The sequence below is a fragment of the Erpetoichthys calabaricus genome, chromosome 7 (assembly GCF_900747795.2).
Source record: "Erpetoichthys calabaricus chromosome 7, fErpCal1.3, whole genome shotgun sequence".
In the NCBI taxonomy this organism is placed as follows: domain Eukaryota; kingdom Metazoa; phylum Chordata; class Cladistia; order Polypteriformes; family Polypteridae; genus Erpetoichthys; species Erpetoichthys calabaricus.
The window spans coordinates 37,815,415-37,834,360 of record NC_041400.2 but is presented as its reverse complement, the minus strand read 5'-3'; the positions used below and the strand labels follow the sequence as shown (position 1 = coordinate 37,834,360).

The 18,946-nt window shown below is 39.0% G+C and overlaps 1 protein-coding gene across 1 annotated transcript in view; it reads left to right on the top strand.

The window, feature by feature from the left end:
* Nucleotides 1-18,946, top strand: part of slc25a46 (solute carrier family 25 member 46) — a 71,145-nt gene that overhangs the window by 31,819 nt on the left and 20,380 nt on the right. The window contains exon 6 of the mRNA XM_028804825.2: nucleotides 5,670-5,726. Within this exon, the coding sequence (XP_028660658.2) occupies nucleotides 5,670-5,726 (57 nt within the window). The remainder of the gene's footprint in view (nucleotides 1-5,669; nucleotides 5,727-18,946) is intronic.

The window sequence follows — 18,946 nt, the reverse complement described above, 5'->3', positions numbered from 1 at the left end:
TAGTTACAGTAGAATTACATTAGTTTCAATGGTAGTTGAACTATACTTACACATTTATTATCTCCCCACAAGATGTCAGTGTTTTATAGCCACCATTGCTAAAAGCATTTGCCATTACAGATGTCATCATGATAGTCTTCGAGTGAATGCTATTTTTCAACAAGTAATCATTATGAGTAATAATTATACTGTAGTTCTTCTCTGTGTGAGTCATCCAAAAATAATATTGTCTGCCTACAAATTAACCTACACATACACAGACTTTCTAAATTCTAAACTTCTGTATAGATAAGCTCTGTCACTATATGTGAGTGAGTTGGTGTGTTGTAGTGGCTAAACCTTAAAACTTTAACACTAGAATTATCAAAGCCTAAGAAAAAACTTGTAGATCCATCCCACCTTAAATCCCTTCGCACCTCTCCACCAGCGTCTTTTGCCCTGTAAATGTGTCGATAAGCAGCAAGCAGCCTACTATCACATCCCCCCACCACCGCACAGTTTTCTCAGCTCAAGTCTGTTTACCTGCGTGTCAGTTGCTTAGAGTTGTATAGAATGAGAAGTCAAGCAAAATGAAACCTATTTTATTGTTATTTGGAACACATGCATTTCATGTGTGTTCCGTGTCTACAGCAATCTATGTATACACATCTTTAATCAGAAACGTTTTTCATGTTTTATTAATAATTGACAAAATGTAGACATGAAGTGTATAATGTGTGAAACCTGAAGTCCAAATATCAAATAAACACTTTTACAAAAGGTACAAATATAACAGAACAAGTGCACTTACATTCAAGAATATAACTGCAGAAAAAGAACCCGTGATAGGGTGCGACATTCACACCCCTTTGATACGACTGCTTCGGTGGCGCAACGGTATCAACTGTTGAATGGCAATCAAAACTTCATGGGTTCGACCTTGGACGACTCCGTTTTGAGAAGTGAGCTGCTCTTATTCTTACTATTTTAGAATAAAAACATACATATGATTTGAGTCTGTAACATCCAGTGTAAATTTATGATACTTGTAAAGGTTAGCTTTATTTTTTTTTTTTATTCAGTTTTATTCTCTTAGTCGCGTTCATGATCTCAAAATCTGACACTGCTGTTTTCACATAAAGATGCGCTATAACAGAGGTGAACTCAGATGATGGCAACGGTTCTACATCGGAAAAAGAATGCACATCACACTTTTGCCGTCGCTGTACTTTGTATATGTACATGGGAAGCTCTGCAGTCTACTTGTGACTTTACGCTGTAGGAAATAAGTAAATAAATCAAGGTAGATAGGTAAATAACATCTGGCTCTTATATACAAAGTACAGTACAACAACGGCAGCTTCCACCTTCAGCTATAAACTCTTCAGTACGTGAGCGGCTCTCCATGCTAGAGTTTAGATCTGGATGGGGAGTGGACGATTGGTCAGGATAGTGAACGCGACTGAGAAAAAAAAACAATAAAAAAAAAAAAAACCTAACCTTTACAAGTATCATAAATTTATTCCAGCTGTTACAGACTCGCATCATATGTATGTTTTTATTCTAAAATAGTAAGAATAAGAGCAGCTCACTTCTCAAAACGGAGTCGTCCAAGGTCGAACCCATGAAGTTTTGATTGCCATTCAACAGTTGATACCGTTGCGCCACCGAAGCAGTCGTATCAAAGGGGTGTGAATGTCGCACCCTAACAGGGGTTTTTTTTCTGCAGTTATATTCTTGAATAGAAGCACACTTGCTCTGTTATATTTGTACCTTTTGTGAAAGTGTTTATTTTATATTTGGACTTCAGGCCTCACACATTATACACTTCATGTCTACATTTTGTCAATTATTACTAAAATATGAAAAATGTTTCTGTTTTAACGATGTGTTTACATAGATCGTTGTAGACACGGAACACACATGAAATGCATGTGTTCCAAATAACGATATAGTATTTATAAAAGATGTCATTTTGCTTGACTTCTCACTCTATACAACTCTAAACAACTGAAAGCAGTTTAACAGACCTGAGCTGAGAAAACTGTGCGGCGATGGGGGGGATGTTGAAAGTAGGCTGCTTGCTGCTTATTGACACATTTACAGGACAAAAAGACACTGGCGGAGAGGTGCAAAGGGATTTAAGGTGGGTTGGATTTACGAGTTTTTTTCGTAAGATTTGGTAATTCTAGTGTTAAATCAGAAGGCTGCAGCAAAGTTAAACCCCAACATGGGACAATCACTTAATGTGAGAATATGTGCCATGAATGTGAGAAATACATATACTTAATTGTAATGTTTTCTAATCTCTGCAGTTGCCTCAGGTAAAGGTGTCTGCCAAGTATACTGCAGTAAAAGTAAAAAAAAGACTTAACTGGATCTGAGCAATTCTGTTGGAGGCTGTAACTCTCTCTGCTGTGGTTTTCATTTGAAAATGAAGCTTACTGAGATGAGCAGTTTATAACATAATTATATGTGATCATCCTAAAATTTAACAGCAGCTCATCAGCATGTTGCGCTCTCAGTAGTTACTACAGCCAGAAATAATTTATTGTTCTTGAGTAGAACGGTAAGGTTAGGCTTTTCATTCATGTGGACAGCTGGCTGCCAGGTGTCTGTTCTTGAACAGCTGTACTCGTATCAAAACCGTTTACATTTCATCAAATAAAATGGCACGGCCGTTGGTTTTGTCAGCCATTATATGTTTGTTGCTTTAGTTATACAGTATATACTGTATGTTATCTATAAATTAGGTGAAAAAAGATTTCTGAGAAACATTACGTTTTTCTTTTCTCAGATACCACATGTACCTGTAGTATTTTAAATTAAATAACAACAAAATCAAATAAGGTTGTAGTCTGAAAATTTAACACACTTTATTTACCATAATTTTTATTAGTCTGAAAATTGATCCAATATGAGTTATTGAGGGTGTGTGCATTAATGTAGTGTATTGCCTTTGGGATAAGCTTGGCCCCCTGTGAAATGAAAGAATGTGTGAAAAAAATTGATATTTATTTACCATCCATCCATCCATCCATTTTCCAACACGCTGAATCCGAACACAGGGTCACGGAGCTGGAGCCAATCCCAGCCAACACAGGGCACAAGGCAGGAAACAAACCTGGGCAGGGTGCCAACCCACCGCAGGACACACACAAACACACCCACACACCAAGCACACACTAGGGCCAATTTAGAATCACCAATCCACCTAACCTGCATGTCTTCGGACTGTGGGAGGAAACCGGAGCGCCTGGAGGAAACCCACGCAGACACAGGGAGAACATGCAAACTCCACGCTGGGAGGACCCGGGAAGCGAACCCAGGTCCCCAGGTCTCCCAACTGTGAGGCAGCAGCACTACCCAGTGCGCCACCGTGCCGCTATTTATTTACCAATATGTTTAATTTAATTATGAAGAGGTGTCTAACAGTTTATTTTCTCAGTTTTATATTGTGCAAGATGCCCAGATCTTAAAAATAAATTCCAAGTATATTGGTTTATAATCCATATGATATTCTTCATCTGGGGATGGCTGTTCTAGGCAATTATGGTGAAATGTGTAAGTACAGTTAAAATATGTTCTATCAAAAGCAGATATAAAGTAAAGGCTATACCTTATAATAGTAAAAGAGAAAATAAAATCACATCTGGTTAGCTCCACCTTGGGGCTTCAGCTTGTAATAACAGGCTTATTATCCATTGAATAACAGAAATAAAAATAAAAAATGGTAGCTTGAGTATGTAATTCTGGTAAGGTAAATAATTAACAATAGAAAGCAATTAAAACACACAGTTACAAACAGTAAAAAATAAAATTAAGCTAGCATTTCAACAAATGAACATAAAATGGAAGAGCCAAAAAAAGGCTACCCATATGCTAACCTAAACCGTTGCCTCTTCAACTGTTTCTTAAATGTACCAATTGTATCAGCAGCCTGTAAAACACAAGGAAGGCTATTCCATCATTTTGGTGGAACACAAGTCTACAGCCGAGTTTGTGGAACAATAAGAAGGCCCTGGTTAGATGACCTAAGTGGGCGACTGGTAGTATAATGGTGTAAAAAATTGGAAATATTTTGTGGTGTCTGACCATGCAGAGCTCTATAGGTGATTCCGAAAATTTTAAAATGAATTGTAAATTCCACCAGAAGACAATAAAACGAAGATAAAATCGGAGTAATATGAGACCACTTACTGGAGCTGGTTAACAATCTAGCAGCAGCATTCTGAATAGGCTGGAGACGCAGCAGCAATATCTTTGTTTAATCTTGTAAATTAAGAATTACAATAATAAAGACATGAAAAGATAAAAGCATGCAGTAACGTCTCCATTTCAGCCTTCAATGCTATTGTTCTTAGCTTTGATATAATTCTCGGATGATAAAAATGAGAGCGAGATAAAGACCTAACATGAGCATCAAGGTTTAAAGACTTGTCAAACATAACACCCAGGTTCTGGACATAAAGTTGGATGTAAAGTTGGGTGAAATAACCGATAACCCGAGATTGATGTCTGTGTGCGGATTTAATGGGGCAATAATTTAAACCTCAGTTTTTTTAGAATTGAGTTGTAAAAAAATTAACAGCTAGCCATTAATTAATTTCGAACAGGGCAGATAACTTGTGGAGGTGTTGTGGTTTAAAAGAGCATGAAAGTTGAATATCGTCAGCATAAATGTGTTATGAGATATCTTTAAAAGAACTTAAAATTCAAGCTAAAGGAAGAATGTACAAAGAAATTAAGCACTGGTCCAAAAACATCTGAGCGGCACACCACACGACAAGGATTCTGGACCTGACAGGTACTCACTCGCGCTGAGAAACTCCTTTCTGCCAAATAAGAAGTAAACCAGTCTAAGGCAGCCCCAGTGATACCCGCACAACGCTTTAACCTATTAATTAGGAGTGTATGGTCTACAGTATCAAATGCTACACTAAGATCCAAAAGTACAAGGATGGAACTGTCCTCTGCATCAGCAGCCATCAGAAGTTCATTAGCCACCTTAAGAAGTACCATTTTTCTGGAATGTTGTTTCCTAAAGGCAGACTGAAATGGATCTAAAATTTGATATTTATTAAGCGACACAGTTGGCTGTCATTCAACTACCTTTTCTAAAATTTTAGCTTGGTGTGGGAGTTTGGAGCTAGGCCTCAGATTATTAAAATAATTTTCTATAATTATCTATAAAAAATGTAATTTATTTTGGAGAGCACAGAGTTATCCTTCATTTGCTACAGATGTAGTGTGCTCAGCTGTCTCTTCATTACAGAGAAGTAATAAGAGTTTTATATTCTGCCTAGACACGTGCAACATTTCTAAAATGGTAAAGTTATTTACATTTCTGTACTGGTAGCCAACATGTCAGGTTCTGCAGATGTGCTGCAGTGATTTTTTTCCCCCCAATTGTTATTAGTTCCGGTATTTATTTAGATATTAGTGTCCAGCAGAAAAATAAAATGAAAAAAAATGTCATCTTCTTCCTCTGTTTTGCAATTTAGCATTAAAGTTTGTGACCTTCTATTGTACATTACATTTTAACAAAAACTGTTCAATCAATGCAAATTAAATCCTCATTTCTTAGAATCTATGTATATATATTTTAAAGTAATTGTTATATATACTTTAATAGAAAAGTAGTATTTTAATGATTAAAATTTAACATATTTGATATGTTCTAATTCCAGAGAACTCTCCCGGAAGTGGAATCCCAAACAAATTGCTGGACATTTACTTTTGAAAGGGTAAGATCTATTGGAGTACCAGATCTCTATCTAACTTCTAAAAAAAAAAAGTAATAAACAGTAAGACTTGCAATATTATTTTGTGCATCATTTCTGCATAATTGCATAAGAGACATAATTAAGGTGGTTGCATGTATGTTGGCTTGATATGTTATTACCAAATGCAGAGCACCTGCAACAGAAAAACAATTTTAACCATGCAGTCATCTTTAAAACAGAAAGTCTGCTAACTAGAGATGTTTTATGTAGTCTTGCACAGACTGTATGCTTTTGATGGTGGTTATACTGTCTGCCCACTTGTTTTGCTCATTAACTTCCATCTTGGGGCAAATTAAGTACTATCTATCAGTTATATCTATGTGATTGTGGGAAGCCAAAGCTCAGGTACAAGTAAGCAGTTAACATCTAAGGACATACTCATTTATAACAAATAACAAATCAGGTAACATTTTCCAGTCTTCTGGGATCCAGTTTTGGTTATGTTGTACCCAGTACAGCCTCATTTCCCTTTTTTTATATAATGGGAGTGGAAGCCACTTGATCTTCTGCTGCTGTAGCACATCTCCTTCAAGGTCCATGTGTATTCAGAGATGTCTCTCTGCATGCAGCTGTTGCAGAGCCCTGTTATTGGAGTATTTAGTATCCTTTCTGTTTGCTTCAGTGATGTTTTGAACCACCACGTCTGGCACCAGCAGTTGTACACAGTAATGTGTTGTATTGTGAAGGCTAGGGGGCACCAGGGAGCCCCAAATACACAAGCACAATCCAGGGTTCAACTCAAATGAGTGTTTATTACCAATACCATGTATACACAAGCACAAAAGCAAGTTGTCTCTCACTTTCCCTCTTTTCACCGCACTGCTCTCTCCCAGTCGAGTGTTGCCTTCCTTCCTCCCAGCTCCGACTCACCTGGACAAGGCAGTGCAGTCCCTTTTACTAAGGACCTGGGAGTACTTCAGGTGCTAGGGCTCTGGTCCATTGTAAGTACTTCTGGGTCACAGGGAAGTCCCGAATAATAGAGAGTGTATCTCCCTGCAGTGCCCTCTTGCGGCACCCACGGACCTCAGCAGACCTGAGCTTCCAGACTACAATTCCCACCATTCCCTGCTGGTTTCCAACCAGGTCCTGATATCCAGAACCGCTGCCATCTTGCGTCTGGAGGTATTAAACATGCCTCAGAGACAGTCCTTTCCTGTCCTTTTCATTAATCCTGGTCATGAAATGTGCAAAAATATAACTGTTCGGGACACCTGTCCATCTGCCTAGGGATTCCTGTCCAGCTAAGAAGTCTTGTTTGGGTATGGTACTTTTCTCTCCCTTGGCCGGGATGCCTGTCTGTCCTCTTGGAACCTCCCGTCTGAGTAAGGAACCATCCCATTTGGCAATTACAGTAAATGTATGTGTGTGTATTTTATTTAAAAAAAAAAAAAAATGAAAAAAACAAGAGCATACAGAATATACTCAAAAGTATGACAAATAAATAAATTCTGGCAAAATTCGCTTTCCACAATTGCTAGTGAAACAAACACACTTGCTACTTCATATTTTAATTTTTTTCAATATCTTGACAATTCTCTGTTAAATTCTATGACCACATTATGGTAGTCCTTTGTATACTCTTTTATACATGAATGCCCTACGGCTAATATGGAGAACATTAATTTGATGCTTAGTTTTGTACTCCTCAGTCAGTCAGGAAAGCCATCCCTTATTTATTTCTTTCCATGGTAGACAAAGCTAACCCTACAGAGAAATGGGCAGACACCTTGTTAAATTTTTGTTTGTGCAGTCGATATCGGCCATTGTGTGTGTGACTAAATCCAACCATCCATCCATTATCCAACCCGTTATATCCTAACTACAGGGTCACGGGGGTCTGCTGGAGCCAATCCCAGCCAACATAGGGCATAAGGCAGGAAACAAACCCTGGGCAGGGCACGCACACACACCAAGCACACACTGGGGACCGTGTAGAATTGCCAATGCACCTAACATGCATGTCTTTGGACTGTGGGAGGAAACCGGAGTACCCGGAGGAAACCCACGCAGACACGGGGAGAACATGCAAACTCCACGCAGGGAGGACTGGGGAAGCGAACCCGGGTCTCCTAACTGCGAGACAGCAGCACTATCCACTGCCCAACCGTGCTGCCCGTGTGACTAAATGATGCATCTAATTTGTTCTTTAACTTTAATTTATATCTCTAATAAATACAAATTTTTAGGTAATTTTAAAGGATGTAATCAAACTTGCATTACCAAAATTGCATATTGATGTGTAATATTGAAATACTGTCCGATAAAATGATGTTCTGTTAACTTTGTAATGAGGAAAATTAGTTCACCATCTGCTTGGTTATTTCCCCAAAGTGTTGTTGGCAGAATTTATGATGAAATTTATTTAGTGCTCGGAGCACACACGGGAATTTATCTTGCAAATGCAAATTAGAGTAAACAGAGTAAGCTTTTAAACTCTATTTAGCTGAGACTGATTGATTTTATACTTGTGATCACCATCTAATATGTATTGATGTTTGTTTAATTTAGTTTTGATTGCTTCAGAAAATATAAGCCTTCACAAATTATTTCATTTCTTATAAGAAATGTAAATGATTCTGACAACAGTGAATGTATTTAGCTGGTAAATATAATTTGAGGAACCCATATGTTAGTAAACATTTCATACCGGGCTAGCATTTACTGGATGAATACTTTCATTTTTAAAGGTTATGATCCATTATAGGCACTCCTTTGTTTGGTAGTACTAGCCAATATAGACAAAAGCAATATAAGATAAAATAGTTCTTTTGAGGGTGGGCAGGCTTTTTTGTGTCCTGTTAGTGGTAAAGAATTTAAAAACAAAACCAAAAAAGAAAAGCTAAAAAGGTGCTTGCAGGTGGTTTTGTACAGAAAGGAAACTGAAAGTTTTCATTCTTGCCCAATTCTGACCTTGGAAACTACCATATTCTTAATAAGTCACTTATAATGACCTTTAATTACATTGTCCATTAAGTAGTTATCATATTTGATTGTGTTTTTATTGTAAAAATTTAGAATTTTATTTGCTGAAAAATGTTTCATTATTTAATAAAGTTAAGAAAGCTGCATGTAACCAACAATGAATTCACTCAAAGAGATGAAATTGAAAATGATGCCGTCTTATTCTAACGCAAGTATTTTGAAGTAATTAGTTGATATGCAAGTAACAGTGAATTAGATCCTCTGTAGTAGAAAGGATTATCATTTGCATGTCTGTGAATGGCACGGTTGCCCTATGGCAGGCACTACCTACTGCCTCACACCTTCATAGTGCTGGTGCTGTCCCAGTTACTGCCTGCATGACATCCTCTTGAGTTGTTATGCAAATACACAGGTTTTCATCCCACATCCAGAGACATGAAGGTTATACTATTTGTCTAGTGTGAGTGAGTTTACTTTGTGGTGGATTTATGCCCCATTCAGGATTGCTTCCTCTCTTGGGCCTTATGATGACATGATTGGCTTCAGACCAGCCAACCATTCACTGGCTAGACAGTAGTGAATTGATTGATGCTGGTCCGCTGTCTTTGCATTGTGCTGAAACACTTAGGAATTAAATGAAGTGGAAAAGTAAAGTAACACGTAGACTTTTTCCATTTGAAAATATGGCAGTTTATCCCCATTTTTAGCACTTCTTATCAATACTGGTTTCACAGCTATTTTCCAGGTTTACACAGGTTAGTTGTTTGGAGGAAAATAAATTTGTGGGCACTCTCTATGGTCCCAGAAATTATTTGTTGTTGGATAATTTTCAAAGGACAACGCCTCTAACCACATTTTCTATGACATTCCTGTTAGCCTCATTCCCACAACTTTCATCTTAACTTTTGTTCCTCCTACCAAGCGTCCACACCAAGTCTTTCAATTAACTTTTCTCTGTGACACTCTATATATCCATCTCATCCTTATCATCTCCATTTTTTCCAGACCTGGAAAATGTTCTACTTAATCGGCCATGTCTTACTCCCACAGAGCAAGCTTTCATAAACTTGGCCTAATTCTGGAGAGACTCCTTTAGAAGTCAGAAAGGGGAACAGCTTCCAAACTCTTTTCCCCACACACCTCTCACCTGTGGTACAGCTGCTGTGCACACACCTTCATTTGCACTCACTACCTAAGCAGTGGCATTTCTTCACTAGAAGTAAGAAATAAACTTCTATCATGTATTTACTTTTCGGGTTTGAGATTTTCACAGTCAAGGCTAGGCAACAGATGCCAGTCCACTACTATTTTCTCCCTTAAAAGTAGCTACAGCAATCTGAAAAAATGCACATTGTTCTCAAGATATTACACAGCATTATAATTTTCACTCACTGCTGATGAGGGCTGCTCTAAATTTGAAAAAGCCACCAAAGAAGCCAACATGTTCTCCTCACACTTCATGGAATCGAAGCCAGCAGTATGACTCCTCTGTTTTAAAGAACCTCATAGTCCACCTCACACTGACCAGCAAACAACTTTCCACAATTGGTGGTGCTGCTCTTAGACATGCAGCTTGCAGTTCAGCTTATGCAGTGTATGTACTCTGTGTAGTACACGTTATTTTGGCTTGTTCTTTTTCACCTTAGGGCTGGTCAATTTCAGGCTTGAAGTGTTGCAGTTTTAAATTAGGTAGTTCATAGCCAGTTGATTTTTTCTGAGCAGCAGATGGTTATGAGGTGCTCACTTTTTGTAACGTCATCCATCCATCCTCTTCCGCTTATCCGAGATCAGGTCGCGGGGGCAGCAGCTTGAGCAGAGATGCCCAGACTTTCCTCTCCCCTGCCTCTTCTTCTAGCTCTTCCGGTGGAATCCCGAGGCATTCCCAAGCCAGCCGGGAGACATAGTCCCTCTAGCGTGTCCTGGGTCTTTCCCGGGGCCTCCTCCTGGTTGGACGTGCCCGGAACACCTCACCAGGGGAGGCGTCCATGAAGCATCCTGATCAGATGCCCGAGCCAGCTTATCTGACTCCTCTCAATGCGGTGGAGCCCCTCCTGGATGACTGAGCTTCTCACCCTATCTTTAAGGGAAAGCCCAGACACCCTGCGGAGGAAACTCATTTCAGCCGCTTGTATTCATGATCTCGTTCTTTTGGTCACTACCCATAGCTCATGACCATAGGTGAGAGTAGGAACATAGATCGACTGGTAAATTGAGAGCTTTGCCGTACAGCTCAGCTCCCTTTTCACGTTTAAAAGTATATTGCTGCATTTTGCCTGGTGATGGTATCACAGTACAACAACAACAACATTTATTTATATAGCACATTTTCATACAAGAAAAGTAGCTCAAAGTGTTTTACATAATGAAGAAAAGAAAAATAAAAGACAAAGTAAGAAATTAAAATAAGACAACATTAATTAACATAAAATAAGAGTAAGGTCCGATGGCCAGGGAGGACAGAAAAACCAAAAAAAAACTCCACACAGCTGGAGAAAAAAATGAAATCTGCAGGTGTTCCAGGCCACGAGACCGCCCAGTCCAAACATTATAAACTATATTGCTCTATTTTTTCTGCTGATTTTATCACAATGATCAGATGTCAGTTAAGACAGGGCTAGCACCAGCTTGCCACTGTTGGATTTGACATTTTGAAATGTTAAAGGTATGTAAACTTGCATGTTTTGTACTCCATTAGGAAAAGAGGGACAGACATACTTAGTTAGGCAAGGTAATTTTTATGTTGGAGGCATCTGCACACATGTAGGAAGATTATGGTATGGCCCCATCAGAATTTTCATGCATAAAGCTCCACACCATCTAACAAACTTAAATTCACTACTTTCTACAAAACAACAGAATTGCAGATATCTCAATTTACATTTTGTGCATCAGCATTCTGCACCCCGCCACACATTCTCTATAGTAAGTGTTGAATTTTGCCACCTGAAGACTCTCCTTCACACCTCTTCATCTTTTTATTAACCGACTTCCTAAAAACTGTGCATTGGTTTGAGTTTTGCCCAATGTCCACCTCTTCCACACCTCCTCCTCCTATCACCTTCAGTCATAAACCGGGTTGTTCCTTGAAGCCTTTTTCTTCCAAATCAGCTACCATTTCAGTGTTTGCCATCAAATGAGATCATAGGCATGCAAGTGCTCCCATGGCAATCTTTCACACACTTTCCTGCTCGCCACCTCCATCACTAATGTAAAAATCAGCAGACCCTAATGGATTCGCGGTGCAACCCCACCTTCAGTGTCACCATCTGATGTCCTGAACACCATTCGTGCATCCTTATCCTCTGACATGCACCGCATCCATTCATGCCACCGCAACATTCCTTGTGACACTGTGGAAAAAATGCCTTCAGAAAGTGAAACAGAAGTTTGCATAGTTTGGAATTTGCAGAATGAATTTTGACAATAACAGAAGGATTCATAACAAAAGAATTTTTACTAAAGCAGACAAAAGACTTCCTATTTAAAAATGGATTTAACTGAAACCATGCTGTTCTTTCAGGATCAGGGTTATGAAGACGCTGGTCCAGGTAGAAAATGCAAACTGAAAGAGTCCTGGGACATGCGCCATCCTTTGTTACACTCTGTCTCCTTCTCAGCTAGAATGCACTCCATACAACAACAGCAATATTTATTTCAAAACCACATTTTCATGCACAGGATGTAGCGCAAAGTGCTTTACAAATTGTCAAAGAAATATCTGCAAGAAAAGAAAAATAAAATTAGATAACAGGGAAAATGAATTGGTAACATACAAAACAAAATCAATACGCACTTACATAAAATATCTGACTCACCAACTCACTCATCAAATCTTACTGTTTAGTTAAAAAGTTGAAATTTGGCAGGATGGTACATCAATGTCAGTAGGTATCTGCTAAGAAAGGACATTTCGATATATCAATACCTAGGGGAAACCCCGATAGAAAAACTGAATACCCCAAAAATCTCAAAAATGCCTTGACGGATTTGATTGCAATCATGTGATGTTTTAAAGACGTAGCCAACATGTATGGTTTTTAAGTTAACTGGGAAATTCTTAGGCAGCACATCCTTTTTTTACAGCTGAGTGTTGAGACTGTAATCATACAAAGGAATGAGGCATGAGTTTAGATTCAATTGTCCAGCGCTCTTACATATATAAACTTCAAAGAATGGGGATTAGAGGGACATCTTGGTGGTAAAACACAAGCAGTATTGCGGAGAACTGCGGTGTCCCACTTGGAGGTCAGACCCCTATATGCTGCTATATTTTCCAGTTCATTCTCCAGTTCATAAAGTAGTAAGAGAGAACTGCTGGTTCAGCACGTCAGCTCACTTCAAGTCCTGGCTTCAATACATGCAAGAGGCGACAGTATGCCTTGGTCGGTTTTAATGCTTAGTCAAGGGGTCCCACACAAACAAGACGTAGAGAAGGAGGACATTGTACATACTTCACAATACTGTTTCTTTTCACCTGTTCACATCTTGCTTAAAATGTTGTATTTATTCCATGGGACACGTAAATGTGCAGCTTGTAAACATCAATGCTGAATGTAATAAGTTAAAAGTAAGCTGTTATTCAGCGTATATTGCTTTTGATCTAAACATTCCAAAATTTGTAATGGTACAACAATATACATCAAAGTGTTACATTTAAATCTGACTGAAGCTACGAGTTTTACAGGATCAGCTACAATGTGAAATTATATTTTTACCCAAAATTCCCATTATTTCTATTAACTACACTACAGTTTCCTGTAAAATTGTGTTTTGCAATGGCCATCAACACAAGCCAAGTCACTAGGAAAAGCAAGAATTGATCTACAACAGGAATGTTTCACTTAAGGTCGACTACATGTACCATGTTGAAGAGTGGGTGGCACAGAGGTAGCGCTGCTGCCTCGTAGTAAGAGGACCAGGGTTCATGTCCTGAGATCTCCCTGCTGTATCTGCATGGGTTTCCTCCATGTGCTCCGGTTTCCTCCCACAGTCCAAAGACATGCATAGGTGGACTGGCAATGCTAAACTGTCTATGGTGTGTGTGTGTGTGTGTTTTCAACTTGTCTAGCGTCCTACCCTGGGATCATTCCTGTCTTGTGTCTTTTATACTTGCAGCAGTATGCTCCAGCTATCCCACAGCCCTGCTCAGGATTAAGTGGGCTTAGAAAGTTGTGCATATGGTACATTTAAGAGTAAGGAGCTCGAGTAACCCAGCTACAGGGGGTCCTCGGGTTACACCGTCTTGACATACGACGTTTCTAATTTACAACGCTCACTCCCATAAAAACTTAAAAAAATTGAGACGCGAGTGTTTTGGCTTACATCGTTCGTGTCATACTTACAGACTATGTGGGCGAACTAGTTTGGTTGCACGCCGCAGAAGAATACGCAGTAACGCAGCATATGAGTGTGGGAGTTGGTGAACTAGTTTGGTTGCGTGTGGCACAATTCTTCCGTTTGTGTTGCTTTGTTTGGCGACTTTTTGGCCCTTATCATGGCTCCTAAATGAAAGTCAGAGTCTTCAGATGGTAGTGCTTCGACGAAGAGGAAAGCCATCACAATGGAAGTGAAATTAGACATTGTAAAGAGATGAGAAGGACTAACGGTTAGGAATTTTTTGTTACACTCATTTTTTTGTCATTTTTTTCTGTTACTACAGTACAGAGTACAGTACAGTATATTTATGTCCTTTTCCTTTTTTTGTGGCTTAGTTGTGTTTTTATGTTCTGGATTATGATTTTGCAAATGTGTTAGGATAGGTAAGTGACTTAGGCTAGGGTGTGTTTCGACTTGCACCAAAATTCGGGTTACGTCACTGTTGTAGGAATGGAACTGTGTCGTAACCCGAGGACCCACTATAATAGATATACAGTTAATAAATAGAAAAGTACAGTCCTTTTATATGGTATTGTTTTATAAGACACTGAATATGAGTCCCAAGACAAGTTCAGATGGCTGGGAAAGACAGAAAAAAATCATCCAGACACAAGAGGTTGGGGAAAAAAATAAATGTCTGCAGAGGTTCCAATGCCAAGAGCCGTGACTGAGATGTGAGTTGGACGCTTGCTCATTATAAAGTCAGTGGGTATATCAATACCCCAAACCATTTTCATACCTCTTGTCTGAATGTTTAATGATTTGAATGGTTTCCTCCAAAATGTCAATTGGTGGTAAATTTGTTCAAGGTTATCATTGCTAATAACATTCCATCCAATGTAGGCATTTAATTTCATGTAAAATGAATTTAGTTAAATGTCAGCAGTTAAAAACAATGTCTTGCCAGCACAAGTTTATCTGTAGGAGTGGGGTGTGTTTAAGTAAAGTATGCCTGAACAAGCAACAAACAGAAATCCTGTTTGGGTCGGTTAATGTTACTGTAAATATTACTGTTAGGAAGTGTAGGTTTCGTTTTTAAGATCTTGATACTTGTTTTTTCTTTGTAATTGGAAAGGCAGCCCAATTTAGCATCCTTTGCTGTGACACTGAGGGACTAAATCTAAAATACAAAATGTATTCGTGTTTTGAACTGACTTTTTTCATGATAAAAATTACAAGGGGAGTTGATAAAGTGCTTTAAGTCATGAGCCAAAGAAAGAAGGGGCACCATTTCATTAAAGCTCCCCGGGGTGTTTATTTCTAAAACTAGCCAATTGCTTGTTAATATTCAGGCCCAATCTGCCTAGCTGTTCCTCACTGACACTCTGCTGGTCAGGAAGCAAAGCACCTGCACCCACAAAAGTATAAAAGAACCTGAGTAGAAAGAAGGAGGAAAAACATAAATTGAAGTCCAAAGAGATCAACAAAGAATGGAAATTGGGGGAGTTAAGAAGTGAAAGAGTAGAGATTGGGGTTCAAGCCAATGCAGTGGTTAGGAGGCATGGTGGTTGGGGAGATGCCCCACAGGCCCTTCAAAGGTGGTTCACTCCTGCTGAGCATCCATTGAGTGGGAGCGGCTGAAGGGCTTTGAGGGCTGTCCTACGGATGGATGCCTAAAGGTTGATGGTGGGATGATGGAGTCCCAGCAGTGAACGGCTTAGTTGGCTGCGTAATGAATGACTGCATTTTCTCGCATCTCAGCCCCACTGTGGAAATCTCTGGGTGATCAGGAAGAGGCAAGAGAAGGGCTCTGAGATTTGCTGGTGGAGGAAAGAAAAATATCCGGATTTTATCTCAGCATTTTAATCTTGATTTTAAGCCTTGTGTGGATTGACTATTTATTGACCGATTTTATCTCCCATGATGAGCACTGGTTTTTACTGGATTATTTACTTATTGGCGAAACTGCACCACACTGTTTATTTGGATACTGCCTGCTTTGTTGTAATAAACTGCACAGTACTCTTGCACCAACCTTATGTACTGTCATCACACTAGTCTATCGGTGTCTGGGGAACTGGAATATGTTAAGTTGTGGGTATCCCGCCATCATAGGATAGTTGGAGGAGAGCTGTGCAAATGAAGGGGAGAGCTCTCCACAGAGAAGACCCTCAAGATGGCTTCTGTCTGAATGCTATTAGAAACATTAGTGGAAACTGCCGCAAAAATGAGCATTCACTGAAGTTTCACGGAGTCTGAGACCATGAAAGGGCTTCTCATTCTTTTAAACAGGTTTATAGAGGTCTCCTGGGGTGTTAGAATTTCTAACATTTTAAGCACATTTTCACTTCACAGTATTATATCTTAAATATACATTGTACCTGTTGCATTTTACTGTAGATTCCATCTTGAGGCTTCTGCTTATACTGTGGTGGTATTTGGCTTCCCAGTATTAGATGTTTTTTGGTCTTCCTTTTCAACCAGAACCTGCTGTTTGTAAAGATTTTAATATTTGTTCAATGTTTCCAACATAAATCAGATATAGCAGAAGGGGCAGGGGTGCTACGTGTTGGGTCCCTCCTGGAAAATGTCACTGTCTTGGTCACAATACCATTTCCATTACATATTTTTGTGTTTACAATTGTAGATTTTTGTGGTAATTTTTACATGTTTTTAAATCAACTGCTTAATGGTCATGATGATTGTTGTTATTTTGCTTTGTGCTACTCTGGGTCATCTCATGGTTAGTACACGTCTGCGGACAACATTTGTAGCGTATAGCAGTGATATCCACCGCCGAAAAGGTTCCATCCACAAGGTTTCTTTTAATTTCCTCCAGTCCGTACACTTTAAACGTCTGGGGTTGCAGGGAGAAAGCAGAAGACTTGCACTTGAGAAAATATATGAAGATGAAATTACTGTTATTAATTCAAGAGCTTTGTAGCTCAAAGCAACAGAAGCTTAATTAATAATGTGTACTTTGTAATCGCACACCTACATAGACCACTGCTGCTACTTGGCCCCGTGCCTATGAGAAGGGCTTCTGTCTGCTATGATATCTTTCTGTCATGTTGACTATTGTATCACTACTTGGCATAATTGCAGCATTTATTATTAGACTAGTCATTAAGCCTGTTACAATAATGGGCGCTAGAACAGTAGTGCATAAACATTAGTAGGAACAGTCTATATTAAATGGCAAGGGACTTTGACATTCTTTTTGTTGGTCGTATTTTTCTTTGTCTTTCAGCCTTTCTTTTGTTGATGTTTACTTGCTCAGCTGACCGTTCTTCGTGGGTTGCTGCCGTGTATTGTGTGTCTTTAATTTTCTGTGACAGTAATACAGGTACTGTCTTGTACGTCTGCTGGCTTGTACGTCCGTAATATACCTTTAATTTTCTCTGGCGGTAATAAAGGCGTGCGCGTCGATAATGTGCCTTTAATTTTTTCTGACAGTAATACTGGCTTGTATGTGGCTGTAATATGCGTCACTGTATTGTGTACCTTTAATTTCCTCTCGCAGTAATACTGGTTTGTATTTCCATAAAACGCCTGTAATTTTCTCTGACAGTAATATCACACATCACACCGTGCCCCGCGCATGCGCACTTTACCAGAAGACACACACACACGGACACCTGGACGCACACAGGGATTTTATTAAAGAGGATAAGCCTTACTGTCTATGGACATGATGCGCGTTAAAACTCTGCAGCTATTCTGCCATTTCCAGTTGGACAGTAATGTTAGCATACTTTAGTTTTTCATTTAGACATGCAGTAAGATGTTGGGTGCTATAGTTCAATGTATTGATTCGGGGGGGGGGGGTTTGAGTACTGAAATCTGCATTTCCTGTGGCTTTTCATTATCAGCTCTCTTAACAGAAATCCTTTTCACCTTCTTTTGACAGGGTGTGACACACCATTGACTTCTAGTGCATATTTTGCAATTTATATTTTCAGGAATATACATGCCAAGTCTTTCAATCTCACATTGACTTCAACACCATGGCCGTAATTGTGAACAACAGAGAGCGCAGTGATAGTGCTGCTGCTTTGCAATAATATTTAATCTGATTTGTTTTTCTTTGGCTCTTCAGGGTTGGCTCCCTGTGTGGAAAGAGCTTTGAGCAGTGAGAAAAGCACTATATAAATGTAAAGAATTACTATTATTAGTGTATTGATATCTTTGAATGTCAATGTATTCTCTGATTTTAGAGAGCAATAGATTATATTTATTTTTAACACATGCCATGAGCTCTCTGGAGACATAACACACGTTTATTTATATGTTCAGTAGGGGTCTTTTTAGTTTTAGACTGCTGCCCATCAGACCAGGTTAACGAGAGCACCACTGTGGTTTAAAATCACTGCAACTACTTCATGAGTTGTTGGATTGGTTAAGAAATGTAGTGCTCAGTGAGGTGTCAAATTGTTCCTACACCCCTTTTAGCAAAGTTCACTCATGGTTGTCTCCAATATGACTGGCCCTGCGAGACTATAATCAGGGTAATTTAAAAAAGCACAAAACTTTTAACAATTATTTAATTTAATAACATTAATAACAAACAATAATTAAATAAAATAAAAAGTTTCCATAATAACTCTCTGTGAACAATAAAAAAGTGAGCATAATAACACTCTGTAGTGAGCTGGTGCCCTCTCCAGAGATTGTTCCTGCTTTGCACCCTGGGTAAGTGGATTAAGAAAATGGATAAATGAATAATGAATGAAAGTACAAAAAGTAGCATTCAGTTTAAAAAAATATTTCTCTGACTGAATAAAGATTTTTACTTCAATGATACAGAACTAAATGCAGCTTCATATTCAGCAGACATTCATTCTTTGCTGATGTGCAGGGCCTTCGTTCTTGTTACAGACACACGTCACATACAATAATTACATCCCCGATATTTTAATGGTCGTCAGGAGAGCAATGTTAAG